The sequence below is a fragment of the Salvia hispanica genome, chromosome 4 (assembly GCF_023119035.1).
Source record: "Salvia hispanica cultivar TCC Black 2014 chromosome 4, UniMelb_Shisp_WGS_1.0, whole genome shotgun sequence".
Classification (NCBI taxonomy): Eukaryota; Viridiplantae; Streptophyta; class Magnoliopsida; order Lamiales; family Lamiaceae; genus Salvia; species Salvia hispanica.
The window spans coordinates 43,237,230-43,263,959 of record NC_062968.1 but is presented as its reverse complement, the minus strand read 5'-3'; the positions used below and the strand labels follow the sequence as shown (position 1 = coordinate 43,263,959).

Sequence of the window (26,730 nt, the reverse complement as noted above, 5' to 3'; positions counted from 1 at the left end):
CATAGGGCTGCTGTGTTGAAAAAACAACACTGTATCGTGAAAGGTGCTATTCTCTTGATCCCCAAAAATTTGTGACTTATTTTTATCTGCATGTCCTTAAAAATTTATTTCACTTTTATCATTTTTTTAATAAACCTCATATTCCATTAACTTATTTCAATTTATATTATGTTATAAGAGCATTCACAATGGAAGAGTCTTCCCAGAGAGCTATTCCATTCCACATCAGCATTTTACTCAAGGGCTTATCTTCCTGCAATGGAAGGGCCATTCCAAAGGGCCTATCCCACTTCTATTTCATTTCGACATCATCACTATTTTATTTTAATTTTTTTGCACTTCTATTTTTAATATGTTATCAAATTAAATAAATTTAAAAGCAAAAATATTAATACGCAAAAATCTTCGTTGTATTACAATATTGAAAAGAAGAATACAACCAGATGCAAATTTAAATAAAACTAGAGAGAGAAAAATTATTAAAAAAATGAGAGAAGAAAAAAATGGTGTGAGAGATAAAGGATGGGGTATTTATATTAGAAAATATGAAATAAAAAAATAATAATAAAAAAAGAAATTGGGATCGGCCTAGGCCGTTCCAATGGCCATATGGGGAAGAGCCTTTGATAGGTCTTCTTCTTGCAATGGTTGGCCGATAGGACCCGATCGGAAAGGCCTCTCCATCGATTAATCATTGTGAATGCTCTAAAGCTAATATATAAAAGTAGGATAAGCATATTACTCCCTCCGTCCCAAGGTATTAGACCAACTTTCCATTTTGGGATGTCCCAACATATTAGACTCATTTCCTTTTTTAGCAAAAAGCATCTATCTTATTTTATTCTCCACCTACTTTTTTCTCTCTTCTCTCCCCTACTTTTTCCCTCTCTCATACTTTACTCTCTCCACTTTAACTATTTAAATATCAATTCCTTAAATCATGTGCCCAAAAGAAGTGAGTCTAATAATCCGGGACGGAGGGAGTACTAATTTTTTCAACTCAAGCCCTTACCCATTTCCCGCATGTTCAGGAGGGTGCCATCCTCGACGTCGAGCTCGTGGCGAATTTGGTTGAAGTAGCGCAGGCATTGTATCTCCGCAAGGTTGATGGTGGTGGTTCTGATGGAGCGTCGACAATGTTGGCTGACTCCAACAGTGGTGGCTTCTTGATCTTTGAATGTCGTTCACTACCCATGCCGGGTTGACGAGTCGTAGATATGATTGGTATGTTTGAACAACATTCTCTCTCTCTCTCACTCTCACTCTCACTTTCAATGTATATATGTGTGTGTGTATTTGTGGAGATTAAGGAATGGCTTTGCATGAAAGAATTCTTCTGTGTTAGGGTGTTTGGCTACCTAGTTTTGTTTGCATAATCTTCTCAATAATCTCTAATAAAAAAAAAGAATAATTTTATGAATGGATGGAAAAAATAAGAAAACTAATGGAGTTACAAGAATTTGAAAGGAAGGTATTAATTTAGAACACTACTTAAACTTTTTTATAAAATATGTAAACTTAATGCTTATTAATTTAGAACACTACTTAAAACTTTTTTATAAAATATGTAAACTTAATGCTTAATTTACTAATGTGAAACAATGGTAAAACATTTTGTATATATGGTCGAAATATTGATGGAATATTCATTTTGTATGTATAGCTCAAAGGCATAAAAAAATTTAATTCAAAGAAATTTGATGGAATATTGGAGTTTAATTTTACTTCTTTCTTTTCAGTACAGAAATGTTTAATCAATTTTAGTGTTATACTGTAATCCCTCTTTCTCTACCCTCACATTTTTACTCAGAATCCCATCTGAAACCCTAGAAAGTACAAAATATAAATTGCAGTTTCATATTCATAATCGATTCGGGCACGGATTATCATCGCCGACGCCCCAATTCCCCATCTGATTTGTGAAATTTCGGCCCAGAACCCTAGATTTATCTCCTCATCAACGAATTCGATAGTTGAGATGGACGATAGCTGCGCGGTTTGTGCGGAAAGCTTGGAGTGGGTTGCATACGGTTCTTGTGGCCACAAGGACGTTTGCTCCACCTGCGTCGCTCGCCTCCGATTTATCTGCAATGACCGCAGCTGCTGCATTTGCAAGACCGATAACGATGTCGTTTTCGTCACCAAGGTCATCCTCTTATATAAACTCATGATTTAACTGCTTGAGTTTGTGAATTTGGAGTTCCAGTGCGAAGATTGATTGGATTAGGTGCACTTTAGCTGATCGCCATTATGATTTCGGCTTCGCATCTATGAATTAGTTTGTATGTTGAATTACTGAAAAATTGCTGTTGCATTGACAATGTGTCTAAATCAAACTTGCTGCATCTGGCTCAGGCTTTGGGGAACTATACAAAGACAATCGGCGACTTCACGTTGTTTCCCGCCGAAAGGAGGGAGGGTAAGATGGGACAGTACTGGTACCATGATGATACACAGGCCTTTTTCGATGATTCAGACCATTACAAGATGATCAAGGCCATGTGCAGGCTTTCTTGTAGTGAATGTGATAAGGAGGACCAGCTGGATGATGGTTCCAGGAGAAGAGCCAAGTTTAGGAACATCGATCAACTGAAGGGTCATTTGTTTCACAAGCATAGGCTGATTATGTGCAGCTTGTGCTTGGAGGGAAGAAAGGTGCAATATATCTCATGATCTTATTTCCATTCTTTTAATGTTTTTATTGTTCATAGGCAAGATATGCTATATTAGGATGGATATGGATGCATTTCACCTTGTACCACCTTGTACTCTATTCATTTGTTTATTGGGAGGGAGCGGGTGGGTGGAGGATTGTCTGATTAATAGTCTAATTGCCAAAATGTATGCTGCTGATTGTTTTTAGTTTCAGACAGTTACGTTGGACTATAACTAATTAGAATTGAGGAGATTGGTGGACTACAGACTAGTTGGGACTTGCTCTCCCTGTTATAGCTTGAGGGATATAATTATCTACACAATTCAGGATATACCATACTGCTCTGGTAGAGTCACCCTTGACAGTTGGTGTTTCCAGTAGTGGGATGGTAGTTGATAGGACTTATCCATGTTGTCTGATGCTGCAGGAATTATAGCTTTAAAGTTTTACATTGGTTTCCATTAGCAGTGTAATGGAAAATGACCTCGTGGTTTGAATTAATTTTATAATCACTGTCATAGATTGCATGTAATGGATAAATTCTGTCCATACACGCATCTTCTCTAATGGTGTTGGTGTCGCAGAGTTTTGGCAATGTAAAAGTTATTGCATTAGTACTATGTATGATGTTAGATTGGTTGAAATACTCTGCCTTCTTTGTCTCTATATGTAAGAGATTCTAGTTCCCTTGTGTGCATTTGCTACCTAATCTCTGCACCATGAATTTGATGATCCAAAAGGAGGGGTAATAGTAGCAAGGTGGAGCATCCATATAGGGTGGTGGGCTAGAAATAAAAAAAGTCCTGTTATATATGTATGTTGATTTTATTTTTATTATCTAGCCTTTAGAATTATCTTTTTTCTCCCCCAGTTTAGTTTGTTTGGTTCTGCCTGGATAAAAATAGGTTTTTCCTGGATTTGCAGGTTTTTGTTTGTGAGCAAAAGTTGTATACAAGATCGCAACTGAGTCAGCATATAAGCACTGGTGACTCAGCGGTGGATGGAACTGAAAGTGAAAGAGGTGGCTTCTCAGGACACCCCCCTTGTGAATTTTGCCAGACACCATTTTATGGGGACAATGAGCTTTATACTCATATGGAGACTGAACATTATACTTGTCATATATGTAGAAGGTTATCCTTTACTTTACAGTTGTAAGTACTAAGCATATTATCTGTTGTGCATGTTTAATAAGCGATAATATCCTGTTATGTGCAGGCAGCATCCAGGAGAGTATGAGTACTACGGGAATTATGATAATTTGGAGGTAGAAAATTGTTGGCTGTGTTTTACATCAAGTTACATATCTATTCTAAATGACTTAATTGTTCCCAGATTCACTTTCGTCGAGATCATTTCCTCTGTGAGGATGAAAGTTGCCTTGCCAAAAAGTTCGTTGTCTTCACATCTGAATCTGAAATAAAGGTAAATTATCATGCTTACTGAAAATAGATGTACTATTGAGTTATTTTTCTTCTAGTTGAACCATTTTCTTGTACATGCTTTATATATCAGAGGCATAACACTATAGAGCATGGAGGGCGTATGTCCCGTTCACAACGCAGTGCTGCCCTTCAGGTATATATCAATCTTTGACCCCTATGAATAGTTACGTTATCATATAAGCTTTTTTTTGCTATACCAAATGTTTTCTTCGGGTGCTGGAGTGGTTGGGGTGTGGTGAGGAGAATAGTGCTGCTGCTCATTTTCAGTCTATCCCTTTCATTGGATCCACTGTTTGGGTTCCGGTTGACTTTCCCAATTGATGGCATCATAATTTTTCAACATGCTCTTCAATTTGTATAGATACCTACCAGTTTTCGATATAGACGAAGTAGTGATCAAGAGAATCGTCGTGGAAGAGCACGTTCCTTTCGGCGCGATCTTGCGGATGAACTTTCTATGGCCATCCAAGCAAGTCTTGAGACAGCGAGTGCTACACCACCAAATAGTCGGGCCAGCAATGATCACGGAGAAAGTGCTGATGCTGACTCACTTATTTCACCTCTGGAATCTCTAGGTACCACAGACCCTGAGCTACCATCAAGATACAGACAGGCTGTGTCTCAAAGTTCAATCAGTGGAACATTGGGAGACTCTGCATTTCCTCCTCTTGCAGCGGGTGCAGGGGTAAACCAACAGAGTTCTCAAACTGATGCTTCCTCTAACAGAACTATGGCTGCTCATTTGCGCCACCAGAGCAAGAAGCAAGCGAGCTCCTCAAGCTCAGGTCCTGCTTGGCCAGCAACTAGTCGTACACCGGTTCTGCCAGTCAAGAGCCGCCAGAATAAGAAACAGACTAGCTCCTCGAGCTCAGGTCCTGCTTGGCCAGCAGCTAGTCGTACACCTGCACAGCTAGTCAATACTTCTCATGCGTGGCCTCCAGTAACTTCAATATCCGGATCAACATCTAGTTCAGGACAGAGCAGAGCAGTTCCAGAAATTGTATCTGTGTCATCTAGTCAATCAACTTCATCTCAGATTCGCCCACCATCAGCTGCAACTACGTCCTTTGCCAGTTCTCTGTTATCATCAAGTGCTTCTGGAAGCAGTAATCGGCTAGGTCATTCTTCATCAGCCCCTAGTCTTTCAGATCGTGAGCCTTTTGATTCAAGTACCGATTTTCCTCCAGTTTCGGTAGTAGCCCAGTCACGCAAATCAACCACTGATGACAAATCTGTTAGGATGGAAGGAAATGTTCATACAGCAAATAAATCGCTGGTGGAGAAAATGCGTGCTGCTCTAGGATCTGATGAAGACAAATTCTCTGCTTTCAAAGACATTTCTGGTCAATACCGCCTAGGCTCAATGGATGTCGAGACATACCTAACATATGTAGATCAGTTTGGTTTGTCTCATCTTGTCCTTGAGTTGGCTGGACTCCTCCCTAATCCTCAGAAGCAGAAAGAGCTGACAGATGCTTACAATATTCATATGGCTTCAAGAGAAAATGGATGGAGTAACGGCACTAGAAATGTTAACAGCTCCAAAAAGGGCAAGGGCAAAGACAAGTATGTAGATTCTGGCAACAGGTCCTCCGTTACGAACAATCTAGCTGATAATGTTATAAGCACTGTAAGAGCGCTGCAATCGAGCTACAACGCCCCGGAGGAAGAGGTCGAAGTGTTGTCAAAGGATGGATATCGAAGTGCAAGGGGGAAACCAGCGGCTACAGTTGGTACTTCACCTTCACAATCAAGTGGACCGGCTGAGTTAACGAAACCTAAAATTCAGATGGAGTCCTTATACGCTAGTGGTGGAACTAATCAGATTCCATCCAATGGCAGCGGGAAAGGTAAACAACGGAAGAAGACATCCAAGTTTATACGGGCCCGTCTTGGCGATGGCTCTGTCGAAGCTCTATTGGATTTAAGAAACTCCGACCAGGAACCAGATCCAGATGACGCTGAACCTTCGTCAAATGTGCCGGTTCGTGGTGTGTGGAGAAGCGGTGGCGGTCAGAAGCTACTGTCGACAAAGTTGGGAGTGAAAAAGTGAGCGTGGATGGAAGATTTTAGCCAAGACCAAGATCAGTTGTATTGATTGTATGTATTTTGTTGCATCCATGATTTTGGGCCTTTTTGAGCATCTTCGTATGTATACGGGGAAAAGGTTTATTTTTTTTGCACAAAGCTGTTATTTTATATAGATTTGAACGTAGTTGTATTTTTTGCGAGTGTGCTGAGAAGCAGGGATGCTCATTCCCATACACAATAAAATATTGATCATCAAAAGAAATGCTCTTATACTACCTACTTTTGTCTTAATATTTCCTAAGTTAATGAATAGCGTCGAATAAGGGAAAATTTTATGTTCACGCATTTAATCAATTTATTAATTTGCTTAAAAAAATGCACGGTTGGTTTCAGAAATTGATTATGCAAATGCAATAACGGTTGGTTTCTGAATTTGATGATGCAAATGCAATAGCAGAAAAATACATAAATTGCACAGCTTGATGCTTCTTATTACACACAAGTAGCAAAAACAAGACTTGGCAAGTATCAAGAAGATGACCAATTTCCCAACACTCCTCCAATCCCATTCCCGCAATCGAAACCGCACCCACACCGGGGACACTCCTCAAAATTCTCAACCGGAAAATCCGCAGACTTGAAGCCAACAGAAAACTCGAGGTTCTGACCGTTGCGCTTGACCTCAACCACGTCGAGCCACAGCAAGACCACTTTTACGCTCACTCCGCTCAGCTTCTTAAGCCAGCCTTGAGATATCAACCCCTTCATCACTGGCTCGTACCGCAGCTCGTATGAGTTCTCCAGCGTGAAGCTGCACGACCCATTGAGATGGGCCGAGAACTCCCCGCTGGACTCGTTCAGGGTGTAGCTGGTGACACCCTCCGGTAGTAGCCCCGCCGGAAACTTGTATTGCTGCAGAGCTTTGTAGGGTGAATCAGGCTTCTTTTGGGCTGAAACACACAGCAGAATTGCTGAGAGATAGATGCTCATAATTCTCCAACCCATTCTTCACTCTCTCTCCTCTGTTTCACACACACTCTCTCTTTCTCTAAATGTGAAATTTTGTCAAGAGGAAACGGTGGAGATTGTTAGGATTGCACAGGTGTTTTAAGAGGTTTTGATTATTTTTTGGTGGAGCTGTACACGTGCTGATAGCTTCACTTCCCTGTTTTTATTGTTGCCAGTATTTTGGAGTATCGATTTTCCACGTTAAGGTGGTTTCATAATGTAATTATAAGGGTGCGTTTGAATTGGGTTATCTTTCATTTAGATAGATCACAATCATTTTGTAGCAATGTTTTTCTTGATTTTTTATTTTTATTTAGTGCGTTTAAATTGATGGTATAAGATATATAGTCCTTAATATCACATTTTTTATTTGTTATTTAAAGCCACACAATAGAAGGAAATTCTAAAACTATCCCCTATATTTCCAAAACTAAGGGCTATAGTAATTTTAGGTAATACTCCCTCCGTCCACAAAAAATAGATCACTTTTGCCGTTTTGGGACGTCCACATAAAATAGATCACTTTCTAAAAATAAAAATAGAAAGTTTATCTCTCATACCTTTCCCACTTTTTCTTCTCTCTCATACTTTACTCACTTTTTCTCTATATCTCTCTTACTTTACCTACTTTTTCTCCTCCTCTCTCTTAGTTTACCAATTCTATATTAAAACCCGTGACAAACAACAATAGATCTATTGTTTGTGAACGGAGGGAGTATAAGATTGAAATAGTGTTGCTCCTATTATTATCACTCAATTTTTCATGATAGTAAAACACCCATTTCCAGCCTTAATTTAACGGGCACTTGCTCATTGAGCGGACAACTCAGAAAATTTAACCAACATATCAAACACTAGATTGAGTCATTAAATGCACTCTAAATGCGCCTATCTACCAATTCAAATACACCCTAATTGTATAGAGCATGAAGAGGAGAAAAGTAAGAGCATTTACAATAGGAGGCGCCGATTGGCCGCCCTTTGATCAGCGCCCCCAACTAGATTGAGTATCATACATGTTGCGATAACTAGAAAAATAACTTTGTAGTTCATTCAGAAAAGAATGATTGCTGTCAATCTCAAAAGTCTGATTTTCTATATCAAAATAGATAGAATAACTATCTCCATTGATCGGCTCCTATTGCAGACGGAGAGCCTATCATCGGCGGTCGGCGTGCGCCGCTGGGGCGGGCATAGCCGGACAAAGATGGGCGCTCGATCGATGCCCTATTGCATGCACCGATCTCATTGTCAGTTTTTCTTTGTATCATTTTTCAATGTTTTTCTACTCTCTCCGTCCACTAATAGAATACCAATTTTGACCGCGCACGAATTTAAAGAAATGTAGTAGAAAATGGGTGGAAAGTGTTAGTGGAAGGTGGGTCATACTTTTATATAGATGTGAGTGAAATAAAGTTAATGAAATGTGTGGGTCCATTATCAAAAGTAGTAAAAAAAACAAATGAGACGTTTATTGGTGGATGGAGGGTGTATATTTTTTTCTCCAATTTATTTCGTTTTTGTCGTTTTCTCCCACAATTAAAATGAAACTAGAGATAGTAAGACAGGCTGAGGATGGGCTGAAGATGAGATGTGTCATGTGAGATAGGCTAATGACGTGGCATGAGGAAAATTGGAGATGGGCTGGAGCTATTGTGAATGCTCTAAGAAACCAAATAAGGAGAGCCTATTATATGGCACTTCAGCGCTAAGACAATTAGGAAGAAGTAAAAAAGTAGGGTTGTCTATAATCATCACAATACAGAAATACTATGAGAGAAATGCATCATACAAATGGCTTCAGCAAATTCATTTTATCAGTTTTCTTATAAAAGCTCCAAAACAATGGTAACATAGATTTCTGAAGAATGTAATGCAACAAAAATGACATTATACGTACATGAATGGGTTCAAATTTATAAGAGAAAGCAATAACTATGCAATAAAAAAGAATCAAGATATCATCAAAGTCACAAAGAACATACAGTTGCAGAATGACTTCAGTTGGCATCCTTGAGCCGTTTAATCAACGTATCGAGAGACTTCTTCTTCAGGTTCTGCTTCACCTCTCTCATTCCGAAAGACCCGAATAAACGATCAAATTGATCCCTCATCTTCTCAGAGATTGTAACCACTTTCCTGTAGTCCAGCGCACTGTAACTCCTCCCCCTGATAACAGGATTCAAGAAGTTCTCTGGGTGATTGCTGAAAAGCAGATTCACCATCTGCCTTGACTCAATAAGTGCTGATTTCAACTGACTTGCATCTGTCTCAGACAAAAGATTAGACTGATTCTCTGCAAATGACTCCAATAACCGGACATCAACATCAAGACCCATAACAGCATTCACATTGAATCTCTTAACCGACTCCCCAAGCAGAGCCCCAATTATCATCTCTGATATATGAGACAGAACATCTTTCATGATCCGCTTCAGCACCTGCACGGGCAAGATCTGCTGAGCAGTCGAGTTAAAGGTTTCCAAGAAAATTATCACCTCTTTCGCGCATTCATTCCCGCCTTGAGGAGGCTCATCAGCGACCTAACTCACGTCCTCCATCAAGGTTAGGAACCCGTCAACCTTCTGTTTCAGCAGCCCTGAGAGCGCCTCTTCAGCTGCAGCGCGGGCTTTGGTGAGAGGGAACTGCCTCTTTCCCCTCTCTGCTACCCTTAAAGGGATGCCTGAGAGCTGTGCAGCATGACGGAAAAAGAAATCACAAGCGCGTTCAAACACTGCCATGTTTGCAGCCATCTGCATAGCGGGAGTAACTCCACCTATAGAACTGTTGATAACTTTCAACAATGCCCCATCCAACACCTCTGTCAAGAGCCTGTCCAAGTACTTTTTCACGACGTCGTAAAACTCAAGCTGCCCACCGTGGGACATGAAACTCACAGAATCCTCGATGAAAGACCTCACTATTCTACAACAATCAGGAACGGTAGACGAAAAGGGCGCTACATAAGGAAATGCAGGCATGATATTCGAAGTCTGTATCTGAAACGAAAGCACATTCATCGAATACTCGTACTCCTTCATGTACATCTGCTCGAATTTATCAGCAGCCAAAGCCTCAGCCATCTGCTTACGACAATCTGACAGCAATAGCTCGTGATACTTATCACTATGCTTGCTAATCACATCAAGCAACGCATCAATCGGATACCCAAATCTACGCAATGTAACTCACTAACATAATGAGGAAGAAATTGTTCTCCGCCAGATGAGAGTTGGCGCGCGAGCAGAGCTCCATCAGCCGGACGCACGTGTTGAGTGAATTGATCGCTAGAGTGATGTTGCCGCACTTGTTCCTGGCGACGGAATCGAGAGAGGTGAGGAGCGGAACAGCGACGTTCTGAAGCTGCGAGTTGGAGCTGGAGAGCGACGATTTCAGCGAATCGACGTCAGAGAGGAGAGATCGGAGATCGTCGACGGCGGTGATGAAGTCCTGGTAGTGAGCGCGGAAGACGTCCTCGATCTCAGACTCCTTCGATTTCGAGAAACGCTTGAGGTGGAGAAGTAGGGTTTCCGGCTTGCCAGAGGCGAAGACGTTCCGGACGAAGGAGCCGAGGTCTTCGCCGTTGCAAATGGCGGCGGAGAGGAGGAGCTGGTCCTGTTTGTCGGCGGTGTCGCCATTCTCCGCTGCCGGAACTACTTTCCGGCGGGTGGTGATGGCATTCATGGTTTCTCGTCGTCGGCAGTAACCGCTAATTTGACGGAGCCGTTAACTCGGAGAGGATTCTGAGAGAAAATGCATTTTCTGTGGAAATTGAAATTAAAAGTGAATTGAGAGAGACGACTTGACTATCCGTCCAGTGAGAACTGAGAAGTATCATTTCTTGCCATGGGCCGTGGATCGACCCAAATAGTCCGGTAATATGAGTATGAGATTGGGTATGAGTATGAGTATATGAGTACGAGTATGAGATGACTTGTATATATTAGTTTAAATGAAATGTAAGTGGAAAAATTAGTGGAACAAAGGGTATGAGTATGAGTATATGAGTACGAGTATGAGATGACTTGTATATATTAGTTTAAATGAAATGTAAGTGGAAAAATTAGTGGAACAAAGTTAGTGGAATATAAGTATCAATTATATATATTAGTTTTAAATTAAATGTAAGTGAAAAGAGTTAGTAGAATATAAGGCCCTATTAATAATAAAATGAATCGGAACTCCTATTTGCAAACAGACTAAAATGGAAAAACGGGACTCCGGCAGAGGGAGATTATGCTCCAGATGCATTTGCATATGAAATTTTAGTTTTGTATCAAAATGGAATTTATATATTTATACTCCCCTCGTCCCAGATTTGTAGTAACATTTTGCCATAAAAGTCCGTCCCACATTTGGAGTAACATTTAGAATTTACCATATTTGCACATAAAATTTTACCCCATTATTCATTAAAATTGCACCCAAATGTCATTATCTATATTAAAATAAATCAAAATAAAAATAAAAAACCAAAAAGTCAAAAAGAGACCCACCTTCGACCAACTCACTTCATTTATTACACACTCCATCATATCAGTCCACCATCTCATTTCATTTATTACATACTCCACCTCTCACTTCATTAATTACACACTCCACCAATTCCCCTTAAAACCCGTGCCATAACTGAATGTTACTCCATCCGTTTCTTTATAGTTGAGTCATTTTTCCATTTTGGGAAGTTTCTTCATAGTTGAGTCATTTCCATATATGGTAACTTTTTCTCTTTCTTATTTTACATTCTCTTATTTTATTATCTCTACTTTATTCACTTTGTACTTTATTCTCTCTATCTTTTCCTCTCTCTTACCTTTTTATCTATTTATTTAACACACTCAACATTTATTTCTAAAACTCTGTGCTGAAAAGTTTCACCTCAACTATGAAGAAACGGATGGAGTACTCCAAATGTGGGATGGAGGGAGTATCATCCGACATTATGGAGTATAAAATTTGGAAAATATAAATTTGTATAAAAAATTATAAAGACTATATAATTTATTTCTAAAAATGATCAATGATTTATTTTATTCTATAAACATATTAAGAGAAGTGATTGAATAATTGAGAAAAGAGAGAAAAATAAAAATAAATAGAAAAAGTCAATTTTTTCTATTAAATTACGTCAACTCTTAACAAATTTGATCGTTATAACAACAGTTAACACCACAGCATATAAGTCAATAAGATTCTCAATCAAAAATTAAACATGGAGAAAATCCGGCATACAAATATCGACGCTAACGGCGTTAACATCCACGTTGCCGAGATCGGCGACGGTCCCGCCGTCCTTCTCCTCCACGGCTTCCCGGAGCTCTGGTACTCCTGGCGCCACCAGATGCTCTTCCTCTCCTCCAGGGGCTACCGCGCTATCGCTCCCGACCTCCGTGGCTTCGGCGACTCCGACGCGCCTCCCTCCCCCTCCAGCTACACTGTTTTCCACATAATCGGCGATTTGGTCGCCGTTTTGGACTCCCTAGGACTCGACAAAGTTTTTCTCGTCGGTCACGATTGGGGAGCGATTATGGCTTGGCATTTCTGCTTGCTCCGCCCCGATAGAATTAGGGCTTTGGTCAATACCAGCGTTGTTTTCCAGCCGAGGAATCCGCGGAGGAAGCCTCTAGAAACTATGAGGGCTCTTCTCGGCGACGATTACTACATCTGCAGATTTCAGGTATTTCCTTTCGATTCAACTTCGAATTTATTAGTAATTTTTATTTCGTTTCGATTCAACATCGAATTTATTAATTTTGATATCTATTGATCATTAGCATATCTCTACAGTATCATCGGAGCTGTTGCTTTAAATCTATCTTAACCTTTTTTGAATTTTCAGATGTAAATTTCTGCTTTGTCAAGGTCGCTAACAGTATCTTCATAGCTTTGATCTTAACTCTGAAGGTATAGAAGTGTGATGTTCACCCGAGAATGTAGGCTTCAATGCTTTGATTGAAATTGTTATTGTTAAACATTACTCCATAGTTGCCTGAAACAGAGCTTTATGATCTTACTATCTCTAATGCAGCCTTTAACTGTTAGATGCTGTTATGTTACGTGAATTATCCCCGTCTGTTCAGATCACTCAGCTATGTGATGCCTCATATGTTTTTTAAATTCCACGTTTGATTCTTTTAAGAAAATTCTGCCCTCTTGTGGTTGATTATACTATAGATTTATTTATTTAGGAACCTGGAGAGGCCGAGGAAGAGTTTTCTCGCCATGACACGGGAAGATTGATCAAGAAATTTTTAATATCAAGGAATCCGGCTCCTCTTCTCGTTCCTAAAACAGTTGGCTTTGGGGGCTCGCCTGATAAACCAATCACAATGCCATCTTGGTTGTCAGAAGAGGATGTCTCGTACTATGCTAGCAAATACGACCAGAGAGGCTTCACGGGTGGATTGAACTACTATCGAGCTATGGACCTGTAAGGCCTGCTTGGTTTTTGTTTGCTTTGCTTGATTTATTGTTAGTGGTGTTATCTCCAATACTTTTGATGAGAGGTTTTGCTTGCGTGGATCTATTCTTGGACATTGGTGCGGATAAAATGGTGACAAAAATTATAATAGAGCATCTGAACAATGTGAAGGTTTTTAAGTCAAATCTGTGCAGGCAATTCCAACATTTTCTTGTTTACGCAGGAATTGGGAGGTCACAGCTCCATGGACAGGAGTGCAGATAAAAGTGCCGGTAAAGTTCATTGTTGGAGATCTCGACCTAACTTATAATACCCTAGGTGTGAAGGAATATATACACAACGGAGGCTTCAAGAAACACGTTCCTTATTTACAAGAACTAGTCATCATGGAAGGAGTGGCTCACTTTCTTAACGAAGAGAAACCGGAGGAGATCAGTCAGCACATCTACGACTTCATACAGAGGTTTTGACATGTTTCCCTATTTTAGGTAAATCAGTTTAAAATGTCTTTTTCATCCCAGTTATGGATCAGATATTGTTTGTATATTCTTATAAAGTTGTTCTCATTGGCGCTGAAGCTCACCGATATAGGTCGAAGGTAAGACACTTTTGTGTAGCCTATTGTTCCATACATATACATATACGAGTTTGATTTGTTAACTACTTAACTATAGATCGCATGTTTAGTCTTGTATACAGAGGTTGGAGAATTAGTAGCTAAAAAAGTTTCTAAGTTGCATGATCCTATCTTTTGGCCTTGGTTTGACTTATTTATGGAGCAGAATACAAAATTTAGGATTATACATTTAAACTGACGAGACTGATGTGCTTTTTTATTAATTGATTTGGGATGATTTCATTAAAAACATGTTGGAATTGTGAGATTTTCGCTGGGAAACTCCTATGAATTTCTTGCCAAAAATGCAAAACTTAGGACAAGAAGATATCGAAGTTGTGGATTTATTGTGCCATTACTCTTAAAAAATGTGCTGAAGACTGCTTCTTACCTTTGTTTCTGTTTTCTGTTGCTCAACTGCTGTAATTGCATGACGAAATCAACAGTTCTATTAGACAATATCTAGTATCAATAATAATCTACCCAGCTTATTAACTATTTGCCTTATTTTCAAAATAAATTTTGTAGTGTTGTTACTTTTCTTGAAAACCCATTAGACATCTCTATACTGTAATTAGAAGTAGAATCTACTGGAAAAATACACCAGAAATTTGATTCTTCTTAATTTGCTTCCGAGAAGAATCGGAGGCTATACCATGCTTGGAATTTTGGGTTTTGAATCACTCAAGTACCTGTTTTTTAGTGCGGATATGGATGGAAAAGCCCATTTATCACTCTATTTCTCCTTGTTTTGTACGACGGATTATGTTTCCTAAGAGCATTAGGAATGGATAACCGATCTCCAGAGGCCATCATATGCCCGGTGATCGGCGATCACTGCGAAAAAGGGACCGACGATCGGCCCTCTCTCGCCTCCCGCAAAGGGCCGTTCCAACGGCCAAGGCTGATCTCCATGGGGCCATGATTGGCCCATCATTGCGGCGATAGGGCCAATGAGCTGACATTGGCCCTATCGGAATATGTAATTTTTTTTAAAATTATTTTTAAACCCTTTATATATACCTCCATACCTCATTATTACATTAACCACTTCATTCTCACTCTATACTTCTTTTTTTGTGTTTTTTTTCGTTAAATGTACGATGTTTCTTTTTTTTTTTTTCTTCTTTAAATAAAGTATGTTTTCTCATAATATTTTTGTCTTGAATTTATTTGTTTACTATTTTATCTCATTTTATTTTGTACCGACAATTAAAAATGTAATATATAGATATAATGCTGACTATGGCTGTGGGATATGCCCTGAGATAGGCCCATCCATTGCATGGAGATAGGCTATGTGGTAAAATATTAATGAGACAGAAGGAAATGGAGATATGTCCTGAGATAAGCTTTGAGATGAGCCTATCCACTGTGAATGCCCTAAGGCAGGGGCGGATCTAGCCTTGTAGTACATGGGGCAAATGCCCCTCCTCACCATTTCTTCACCTTTATACATCTATTAAAAATTTTCAAATATATAATATAGATTTATAAAAAATGCCCCTACTCAATATATATAAATTTTCTACATATAATTTTGCCCCTCCTATAATGAAATTCTAGCTTCGCCCCTGCCCTAAGGACCCAGGAATAAAACGTTTTGCCTCATCGTTTACTGGCAAGATTTTAATGATTTGCAATCCAAAAAAATGAGTGAGTTTATTTTCCTACTTGGGGATGATTGAATGAGTTATATTTCATCATTCCTATCTACCCTACCCGTCGTATATCCTCGGTAGTTGAAATCGTGTAGTGTGAGAGTGGGTAAAGATGCGATTTTGCGAAGGAGGTGGTCGGACTTGTGGTCATAGACTCCGCAGTGCATCTCCATATGATTTTTACCCAATTAATACATCACCAAGTATTTAAGTTGATTTATGGCCTCGGACGATGCCATTGATAAAGTACACTCTGCAACCGACCGCGAAAGAGTAAATAAGAGTTACCTCTGGAAATCCAAGTCGACGATATGTCTCTGTTGAGTACAAACTCATCCCACATTGGGAGTCTGAGGGAGAGGAAGGGAAGACAATCTGAACAGTCTCCTTGCGGGAATACGCTTGTGGTTGTCTGCACACTCCATTCGTCTTATACTAAAAATAGAGACCTTGGGAACACAACAATTTTTAATGTGAAATTGGTAAAGTAGGTAGGCCTGTCAAAATGGATACCGGGTATTGGATATCCGATATCCAAACCCGAAAAAAATCGGATAATTGGATACTCGAAACCCGAGAAGTCGAGTTTCGGATCGGGATCGGGTAGTGAGAATTTGGGATTATCGGGTATCCGGTTACCCGGTTGGGTATACCCGAATTATCCGATTTATTTTTAAATTAATTAATTATGTTTTTATTCTAATTAAATATAATTTTCTTTCTTAATTGCTCCATTCGTCCACAAAAAAATAGGGCACATTTTCCATTTTTGGCCGTCCACAAAAAATAGAGCACATTCATTTATGGAAAGTCTTCAACAAATAATAACCATACACATCTATCTACTAACACTACTTCTCTCTTACTTTTTCTCATTCTCTTTTACTTTTTTCCCTTCTCTCTTACTTTACCAATTCTACATTAAAATTCGTGTCATACACCAATTGCCCTATTTTTTGTGGACGGAGTGAGTACATATTAGTTAATAGATATCGTAATAGGCTATTAGTGACTTTGGGTATACCCCAAAATTCATAGCGCCTCCCTCTCCTGCTATGCTCTCTCGCCCGTGCCTCCCTACGCCGCCGCTGCGTCTCCTCTCCCAGCGCTGTGTGCTCTCCTCCGGCAGTCTCTCTTCTCCTCTCGGTGACTACCTACCCTCTACTGCCCAAAGCCATCTACAACTGCCAAAGCCACCAAAGACACGGGAATAGTAGTCCTATCACTGCCTCCATTATTGACATTGTCTTAAATTCCCAGATCAAATTAAAGCTGCTGCCACCTCCACCTTATTTGAGTTGGGTTTCTTGGATTTTGTTTAAATGGAAAATTTAATGCCTTGAAAATTACAATCCATTTATAATTCTAAGCCTTGATCCTAAAACACAAAAGAAAAATGGTGTCTTGATTCTAAAAACACAAGAAAATGGGATCTTGATTCTAAAACAGAAGAAAAATGGTGTCATGATTCTGAAATACTAAAGAAAAAGGGTGTCTTAATCTAAAACACACGTGCACACATGAAAACGGTAGCTTGATTATGTACAATATAATATCCTTTACACATATTCTAATATCCAATTAATAGTAAAAATAATCTATATGTAGATGGAGAGGGTGAAGATTCAACTTCGTATTTTATTCGAACTAAATAAAATTATAAAAACTTGTAGTTAATTTTCTAAAAAAAAATCAAAATCACAATCGGGACTGGATACCCGAGTCGGGTACCTAAAATCAAATTCGGACTGGGTATCGGGTATTGGTTTTTGTGAATTTTGGATCGGATACCCGAAACCCTCAATTCGATTTGACAGTACTAAAAGTAAGAGATAGAGGAAAAGAAATAGTGATTAGAGTATTGTTACTAGAGAATGTGGTCCATTCAGTATAAAACAAAAATTTGCTACAAATATAAGGAGATTAATTTTATGAGACAGACTAAAAAAAAAAGTGCTATTATTCGACATCGAGAGAGTATTAATTAGGGCTGTGCCTTATGAGGGTATTTTTGGATTTTCAGTATAATTGGAGGTATACTTTTTCCACTAAGAGTAAATCCATTTTACTACCACAATAGAAATTATTTGATATAAAACTCATATAATTAATTATCCTTACAAAACATCCACGCCATATGTTGATTAACATTCATAATCCACGTAAATAATACTACGTTCGTCCGCCAAAACTTGACACGATTTGCCATTTTGGGGTGTCCGTAATTTAAAGACACATTTACCTTTCTTTCACTTTTATTAAATGAGCTTCATACTCTACTAACTCATTCTACTCGCATTTTACTATAAAATTAATATATAAAATAGTAAAGGCCAAAATTGGTCCTAAACATATGACCATTTTACGATGTCGGTACTAGACATTACGTTTTGAATTATTGCATCCTACACATTTCAACTCGGACCAAACTTATTCCAAAATGGACGGAGCCGTCAAATAGTAACAGTCAACATGTGTTAACCCGATTTTTGACCCAATTAAACTCTTAATTTATCATCCTCAATCATTGCTACCACTGTTCTTGTTATTCTTGTTGTTTACGGCATTGTCGTTATTGCCGATGATCCCATGGCCGTCTTGGTGGCTGTTGTTAGTCTCAGAACCGCCTATTCTTGAGTTGCGATAGCTCTACCTGCGTCTTCATGAAGCAAGCATTCACTGCAACTCCAACTCCTTTTCAAACTTCATCCTTTGCTTCTCCATCTCCACCAACTGCTATAGTTTTGCAGTCTCGGATTGCTTACGCCTTACCAAATTTTTAAGATAGCCTGAGTGAGCTCCTTCATTGAATTCCCACTCCCAGCATTCTTCTTATTCATCAAATTGCATGCACATTATTCACCACTCTTGGCATCATCAGCCTCTTGTAGCTATCTGGAGGCAAACCATCGGATGAATCAGCTAAATTATCCGGTTCATATTCATCATCGGAGTCGATAGCAGGCCTAGGTTTATACTTATGTTTAGGAAAAAATGGACTTCAGTCTATCCAGATATTTATTTATCCCTATAGGAATGTAATCAAATGCAAACTACAAACTCCAAATTATAATCTGGACCATTAGAAAATATCAACAAATCACAAAATAGTAGCAACAGAAAATGTCAACACAGTGTCAACGGATGAGATTTCATGTTTAAACCATCCTTTTTTAGTCGATACGATTTTAAAATTATAATAATGTAAATTCGCATTGATACTATAACTATCGTTCCATATACATATACGATTCCTTTTTTTTTATGGTTAAATTTAAGGCCGTATCATGAAGGACTCGAACCTGAGGCTAAAGTATAAACCTCTTTATCGTTTGATCTACTCACACACACTACTATTTCCTTTTTCTTTTGTTTTTGATAGGTAATTTGAATTAAATTTAAAGGTTGCACTACGGAGGAATTGAATGTGCAACCTTTAACATGGAATCGAACGTGCAACCTTTAACATCAGGTATTAACCTTTCTACCATTTGATCAACTCACACACACCTACACCTAGTACTCGTCTACTCATTTAAATAATGGGAGTACTATGATTCATAGAGCAATAAATAGCCAAGAATCTAGTCATTCCTAAATCGTAGGCTTTTACTATAGATCGATTTATACATGTAATCTAAATATAAAAACTTTAGAACACACAAGTAAAGTAACAACCCCACAAAAATCTCTACCCTCTCTTAGAGTTTGGATTCGATAGAAAAAAAATAATGGACGAGAAAAATGAAGATTCAATCGGGTACGCCTTCAAGGGCAAGATCATGATCTCATCCATCACCATTCTCTTCTCCGCCTGCTTCGCCATCGTCGCATTCCACGTCTGCCGCCGCCGCCGCTCCGATCACCATCTCCAACCCGTCCCCTCTCCACCACCACCACCCGCCGCCGTGAGCTCGCTCCCCACCTTCCTCTACAAATCGAAAATTCAAGAATCTCCGCCGGAATGCGCCGTGTGCTTGTCGGAGTTCGAGGATGGAGAAACGGGTCGGATCCTACCCGAATGCAAGCACTCTTTCCATGCTGATTGCATTGACGCGTGGCTCCGATCTCACCCGCAATGCCCGATTTGCCGAACCTGGGTCACGGGTCAACCCGATTGCGGCGTGGTCTCGATACGAGTAGAAGAGGGCTTGGTTCGCGAGTTTGCTTCCGGGTTGAGTCCGGATGTGGATCAGAGTTTGGTTCGGACGTTGGATCAGGATCCGGATGGATCAATTATGGTTGTAAAATAGTACTCCATCGGTCTCAGATGTCACATTTTCTTTATTAGTTGTCTTTCTTTTTCGAAAAAACTCTCTTTAATATTAATAAAAATTTAATATTTTTTCTCTTCCCTAACCATATAAAACAACATCTTCTAAAATTTAGTGTTTTTCCATAAGCATGTTATCTATGGGATGTATGGATTAATTTTTTTTAGCATTAAATGGATGCACGAATGTAAGAATGTGTGCCATCAAGATTTTGAAGAATTGGAAAGGGCTTCACTATTTCATTACATATATTTAGTGACATGGTTAGGCAAGTGATAAGAATCCATACAAATTGGTTGTTGGATAGATATATATATTTAGTGCCGTAATTAACTAGTGGAGTAATTAGTAAGCATACTCATAAAAAACGGTTGTTAAATTGAGTGCTATCATCAGCTACTAATTAAATACTTGCAAGTTACGGAGAACATAGCATTAAACGGATGTCCTAATATAAACTGTGCGCTATCTAGCTAGTGTCGAAGAAATGGTAGAGAGCTATACGTGAGTTGGCCAAAACGATAGAGAGGTTAATAATGTCTGAGGCCAAATATCTTAGGTTCAAGTCCTCCATAGTACGGTTTTTAAATTTAGAGTGAACTACGCAAACGATCCCTGAAATAGGCCCTTTGCACGCCAATGGTCCCTGAACTTTAAAAATATCGTGGATGTCCCTGTACTAAAGGATAATCACATTTTTTATACTTTTTCACTTTTCAGTCCATTTTTACACCAAAAATACCCCCAAAACTTGGAGGGTATTTTTGTCCATACATAAAAATGGGTCAATGTCACACTTTTGCTTTTCAGAATATGTAGGTGGATGTGAATTGGAGATATAATTTTTTGTCCGATTGTGTATAGGAATGAAACAAATATGTAATACTCCATATACAAAAATATCTATATAATAATATTTAGCTGTGAAATATTTTCAAAACTCACAAAAGCCTTTTTGACTTCTACACGCCAATTTCTAAAATAGACTCCTCTCTCATCTCACCTAACGTCCTAACCTCTCGTCTCTCTTTGTCTCTAAAATTCACCTCTAGTCCCTCCATTCCCACTCCCCTTCTTCCTCCTAAAACCAGCGGCCACTCGCCCTCGCAAGTCAGTCAAGGCACGCTCCCTCCTCCTCCAACAACCCCCATTTCCGTCTTAGATAGGGTAATGCGTAATGCCTCCAAAAAAACGAGCACCAGCATCATCTTCGAGAAACCAGAATGACGGCACAGGCACGGACTATCGAAAACCAGTGGTGATTGATGCAGAACAAGAGACATGGGATATCCGTTCCACAAAAATCTTCGTCTTCAACGCGAAGTCTCAATATAGTACGGTTTTTTTTTTATGACTTATTTTGCTCCGCAAAAGCTAAATTGCAAAATTGACTAGTCTAGGGTTTATGGTTGTTGTTAATTTGGTGGTATGACATTTGTGTATTAATTTAGTTAAGGGTTTAAATAAATTGATAGTTACTTTGAATGCTTTGAATGTTGAACAGAGGGTAGGCCTGATCGGTTTAGTGTGGCTCTTCACCATGGAGGTATATTTTACAAGGAAGAATATATTGAGGGCAAACTGAACTACGTGGATGAATGTAGTGTTTTACGATTTGATTTGTTTGAATTGGCAAGTAGGGATGTCAATCGGGCCAGCCCACCGGGTTTCGGGCCGGCCCTACTCGGGTTACGGGTCAATCGGGTGCGGGCTAATCGGGTTGTGAATTCTTTCGGGTTATAAAAGTTCAACCATAACCCTAAAAGTTCGGGTTTCGGGCTAGCCCAGCGGGCTAATTGGGTTGCTACCGATAAGATTAACAAGCGATCAATCCAACAAATAATGATGAATATTCATAAAATGTAAAATATTTAATTATGATAAATTTGAGATATATATTCAAACTCAATAATAAACATGATCAAATACTAATATTTGAGATATATCGTGAAATTTTAATGCATATTTTAGAAATTTAAATAATTTTTGTAAGTGAATTTGAAGTTTTTTTTATTTATTTATCAATTATTATATTAATAAATATTCAATATATAATTTGTATATTTAATATAAAATTAAAATTTATTTTTTTAGTTATCTATATTATAAAATTAATCAATGAAGTGTCAAATAAGAAGTAAAAAATAGAATAATAGAAATTTTATCGGGTTTTCGGGTCTGGCCCTAACAGGCCGCGGGTTAATCGGGTGCGGGCTAATCGGATTTTAATTTTATCGGACTAGAAATTTCCAGCCCTAACCCTATTAATTTGGCGGGTTATTCGGGCCAGCCCACGGGTTGCGGGCTACATTGACATCCCTATTGGCAAGTATGATGGTGAAATTAGGATATGATTGGAAGATGATTTGTGAGTTTTACTACTGTCACACTACCTGTAGTGATGCATGCATAGGCATTGAATTTGGACCTCTACAACCCCTTATTGACGACGATCAAGTGCCCCGATTTCTATCATTGGCTACCAAGAAAGAGAAGCTCGTACATATTTACACGGTTGCAATAACGATGCATGAAGCAGAAGCGAAATAAAAGTTGGCCCATGATGAAATATGAAAGGAGATTTTCAGTCCTAAATCGAAGGGTGTTGTGATTGAAGAAATGGAAGAGCCGCCATTGGTTGTACCAAAGCGAAAGCCGAGAAAGAAGGCGGAGTTTAATCAAGAAATACCTATGATTGGGTGGTATGAACGTGATATTGAATTTGAAGACTTCCTTAAAGATAGTTTGGCGAAAGCACGAGATAAATGGAGGAAGGAAAAAGATATTGTGAAAGATCTGCTTGATGGATTTAATACAAATATGGAGCAAGTACTGAGGTTGATATTTTGTTGTTGTTTGTATGTTTGTGTACTTGCTGAGATAACTAATGTCGACATTATTTTGTAGGCTAATATAGGAGAATCACAAGCCGCTGAAAGAATCGTTGACGTTCTGAGTGCAATTCAAGAACCACAAGCTGGTGATGTTGGTGAGCCAACAACTCTTCAATCAGCACAACCTGATTCCGTTGTTCATGAGGTACTAAATTTGATATATAGTATTTTAAAGTTTAAGTGAGTATTGACTTTGATATTATGTTTTTGTCTTAGATCCATTCACTGTGTGCTTCATTATTATGGAGTGTGCTTCATTGTTAGGGAATAATAGTATGTGTGATATTTATTTGACTTTTCTCTTTTTTTAATGATGAAGATATTCTATATTTGAACCTAAGTAATAGTAGGAGTTCTAAGTATGATATTTAATTGATTTTCTGGATTGATTTTGATATTCCAAATTGTTAACTGAAATTGATATTTATCATTTTAAATTTTCCTTTTGAACCTAGGCTTGGCTTTGCTCAACTAAATTTTCCTTTTGTAGTCAGCTGAAGGGATGGCACCAACATGTCCCGTTGTTGAGACTAATGAACCCTCACACTCAGTTGTTGAGGAAACAGAAGCTGCACAAGTTGAGAAAGCACAAGGTCCAAAGGTACAACCTGCAGAGTATGAAGATGTTTACATGCCAAATATGGACCACTTGGAAGATTTACAATCTCAATATGTGGAAAACTTGGCCGCCGAAGTAGAAGGTCAGTTTATGGCTAATTTGGTAGAAGCAAACACTCATTTTGAGGAATACTTTGTGGGACAAGCAGTTCGTTTTGAGGAAAACTTGGATGAAGTACACGCACATGCTCGGGTTGAGGAGTTCAACACAAGGTTGGCAGACTGCCAACTCGAGGAGGAAAGTCACTGTGAGGATAACTTGGATGAAGCACATTCACATGCTCGAGTTGAGGAGTTGAACACAAACTTAGAAGATTGCCAGCTCGAGGAGGAAGTACACATGAACGACTTCCCTCTACATAATGAGGGCTTTGATGGTGATGGTGATGCTGAAGATAAGGAGGACTTCGACCAGTTCTTATCTCTAGTAAACATGTGTCGTGATGAGCAAATGTTTGCATCCTTTTTAGCCAAACTGACGCAGCAACACGAAGATGTTGTGGAACATCCTGATGAAGTAAAACCTAATGGTGGAATTGGTGTAGGCACTGATTGCACCAGACCATCTACCTTAATTACAATCCGCAAGTTTTCTCCTATAATTGAGAAATTGATTCAAGACGCACGGCGGATGGCAGAAGAATCTTATATGCTAAATGATTTAGCCAATACCGGTCTTATGGATTTAGATTCATCGGATGAAGAAGGTGGGGCCAAGACTGGAATTCTTGTCCGCTCGTTCAAGTTAACTGATGATTTACCATATTTCAATGTTGGAGATGTTTTCGGCGACAGAGAATATTTTAGAGAGGTCCTCCAGCAGTACGCAGTGATGTCTAAGAGGCCCGTTCATATCAAAGTAAACGACAACGATAGGTTACGAGCTGTGTGTCGTGGTAGTGGTGGTGACTACAAATGGTTTGTGCATTTGAATAAACAATCAAATGGGGACTACGTGGTACGAACATTGAAAAGAGATCATGTTCACACTTGTTCAGAGGTAACACACAACAAATGGATCATGTCTAAGTGGTTAGGGAAACGGTTCACTGAAAAAATCAAAGCAAACCCTCACATTCCACTAGTCGCTATTAGACAATGTGTTGATGAGCAATTCGGATCCACAGTTAGTCGGATGACTGCATACAAGGCAAGAGAAATTGCACTTGAAGGCATATATGGGGACACCTCGCAACAATACAAGAAGCTTTTCTACTACAAGAATGAGTTGATTCGGACGCATCCTGACTCAAGTGTTCACATACATTATGAGAATTACAGACGCACAGAGCTCAAGTCCTATGTTTCTCAGGATATATATTTGATTAGGGCCATTGAAGATTGGATGGAAGCGCTCTGTCGACCTATCATTTTCCTAGATGCATGTTTTCCGAGTGGGATGTATAAGGGACTGATATTCACAGCCATCGGAGTTGATCCGAACAATAATTGGTGGCCAATTGCTTGGGCGGTAGCCGAAACGGAAAGCTACGAGCAGTGGAAGTGGTTTCTAGATCATCTTGATGATGACTTGGAGCTATCAACTAATGGTCCAAGATATGTCTTCATGTCTGATCAGCAAAAGGTAAACTAAATAAATTATCACATGCAGCACATGATATATATTTCTTTTATGACATTGTTTAACAAAATTAAAGGCAGCTCTAGCTAGATCTGATCGCAAGCTCAGTAGGATTAAAGACATTAAATTATAATAAAGTAAATATTGTAGCTTGCAATGTATACAATTCTATAAATATTGTTGTTTAATTGTCATTGTTTCCTTTACAGGGTTTGCAGAAGATCATTTCTGAGAAATATCCTCAAAGTGAGCATCGTTTCTGTGTACAACATATGTACAACAATTTTAAGAAGAACTTTTCTGGAGATGTCTTGAAGAAAAAGATGTGGGCAATATCAGATAGCACAACTGAGGAGGTTTACTTGAAGCAGATGCAATGCGAGTGTTCAACCAAGCTGCATATCAGCATTTGGTGGGGACAGCTCCGAAAGAAAGATGGGTGAGGGCGTACTTCTCTGGACATGTTAAGTGTGATACGCAGGTGAAAAACTATTACTTGCAAAGTTTCTTGTCATGATTTATGAATTAAATGTAGACTAATATTTAAAATATTGCGCAGCTAAACAACATGTGTGAGACGTTTAATTCGAAGATCGTAGAAGCTCGTGAGAAGCCATTTTTAACATTGTTGGAGGAACTTCGAACACAACAAGTAGAGCGCATACAGATTAGAGGGCAGTGGGTGAAGCAATACAATTTCCCAGTACCTCCTGTGATAAAGGAGATTCTTGATGAGACAGCTGGCAAGTCTACCTCTTGGAGGGCGTTGTGGAATGGTGAGAATGAGTATCAGGTCACTGGTCCTACTGGTCAGTTTGTGGTGAACATGCGAGGAATGACATGCACTTGTAGGCTTTGGCAAATCAGTGGGATCCCTTGCGTGCATGCGACATCATGCATTTTGTAGACTCAGAAACCCCTTACGGATTATGTTTCACCCTATTACTCGAGGATCGGCATGGTTGCTCTATATGAGCATGTCTTGTACCCTATAAATGGGATGGAAAAGAGCGATCTCTTTTATTATATCTAAACTTAATTCTATACGCTTTAGGTGACGTATGAATTGCTTAATATACTAGTGACATGTAATAGTCAGAAGGATAGAATGACAACTTACTTTTGTGATTATATATTTATATTAAATTAATTACTAAAATATGATTTATAAATTAGTCTAATATGCTTAATCATTTTTTTTTCATGTGAACAATTATAACACCACATAACATTTCTATTTAAGTTCATTTTATAAACTACTTACACACTGTGCATTTTATAAACTACTTACACATCATGCATCGAAGACCAATCTAGTGAGTTCTCTTGGCCCGAGTGTAACATCCTGCCTTTATTTTATGCCAATCTATCATTTGGCATATATATCAAGTAAATACTTTAAACTACCATAGGTTTTGTTGCTTTAAATCATTTTTGGGTTTATATTAATAATTAGAGTGAACTGCATAAAAAGGCCCTAACTTTTTGGGTTGTTGCACCGTTGACTCCTAACAAAAAAAATCC

The 26,730-nt window shown here is 38.8% G+C and overlaps 5 protein-coding genes and 1 pseudogene across 5 annotated transcripts; 4 read left to right on the top strand and 2 right to left on the bottom strand.

Annotated features, from left to right (window-relative positions):
* The first annotated feature begins 1,777 nt into the window (after positions 1–1,777).
* On the top strand, positions 1,778–6,407 carry LOC125222243 (E3 ubiquitin-protein ligase ZNF598-like). Its single transcript, XM_048124754.1, has 7 exons — positions 1,778–2,146; positions 2,356–2,655; positions 3,581–3,789; positions 3,875–3,923; positions 3,992–4,081; positions 4,172–4,234; positions 4,463–6,407. Exons 1-7 carry the CDS (start codon positions 1,979–1,981, stop codon positions 6,152–6,154), a joined length of 2,571 nt encoding a protein of 856 aa, XP_047980711.1. The 5' UTR covers positions 1,778–1,978; the 3' UTR covers positions 6,155–6,407.
* A 253-nt stretch (positions 6,408–6,660) lies between these two features.
* LOC125221132 lies at positions 6,661–7,137 on the bottom strand. Its single transcript, XM_048123255.1, has one exon. The coding sequence runs from the start codon at positions 7,135–7,137 to the stop codon at positions 6,661–6,663; it is 477 nt and encodes a 158-aa protein (XP_047979212.1).
* Positions 7,138–8,957: 1,820 nt separating this feature from the next.
* LOC125224403 lies at positions 8,958–10,944 on the bottom strand (annotated as a pseudogene).
* Positions 10,945–12,316: 1,372 nt separating this feature from the next.
* On the top strand, positions 12,317–14,229 carry LOC125218332 (epoxide hydrolase A-like). The gene is made up of 3 exons (XM_048119983.1): positions 12,317–12,817; positions 13,329–13,570; positions 13,785–14,229. Exons 1-3 carry the CDS (start codon positions 12,353–12,355, stop codon positions 14,029–14,031), a joined length of 954 nt encoding a protein of 317 aa, XP_047975940.1. The 5' UTR covers positions 12,317–12,352; the 3' UTR covers positions 14,032–14,229.
* Positions 14,230–19,550: 5,321 nt separating this feature from the next.
* Positions 19,551–20,124, top strand: LOC125218315 (RING-H2 finger protein ATL64-like). The gene has a single exon (XM_048119961.1). The coding sequence runs from the start codon at positions 19,570–19,572 to the stop codon at positions 20,089–20,091; it is 522 nt and encodes a 173-aa protein (XP_047975918.1). The 5' UTR covers positions 19,551–19,569; the 3' UTR covers positions 20,092–20,124.
* A 2,370-nt stretch (positions 20,125–22,494) lies between these two features.
* LOC125217560 lies at positions 22,495–25,897 on the top strand. Its single transcript, XM_048119077.1, has 5 exons — positions 22,495–22,949; positions 23,020–23,151; positions 23,497–25,209; positions 25,416–25,687; positions 25,766–25,897. Exons 3-4 carry the CDS (start codon positions 23,509–23,511, stop codon positions 25,647–25,649), a joined length of 1,935 nt encoding a protein of 644 aa, XP_047975034.1. The 5' UTR covers positions 22,495–22,949; positions 23,020–23,151; positions 23,497–23,508; the 3' UTR covers positions 25,650–25,687; positions 25,766–25,897.
* The last annotated feature ends 833 nt before the right edge of the window (positions 25,898–26,730 follow it).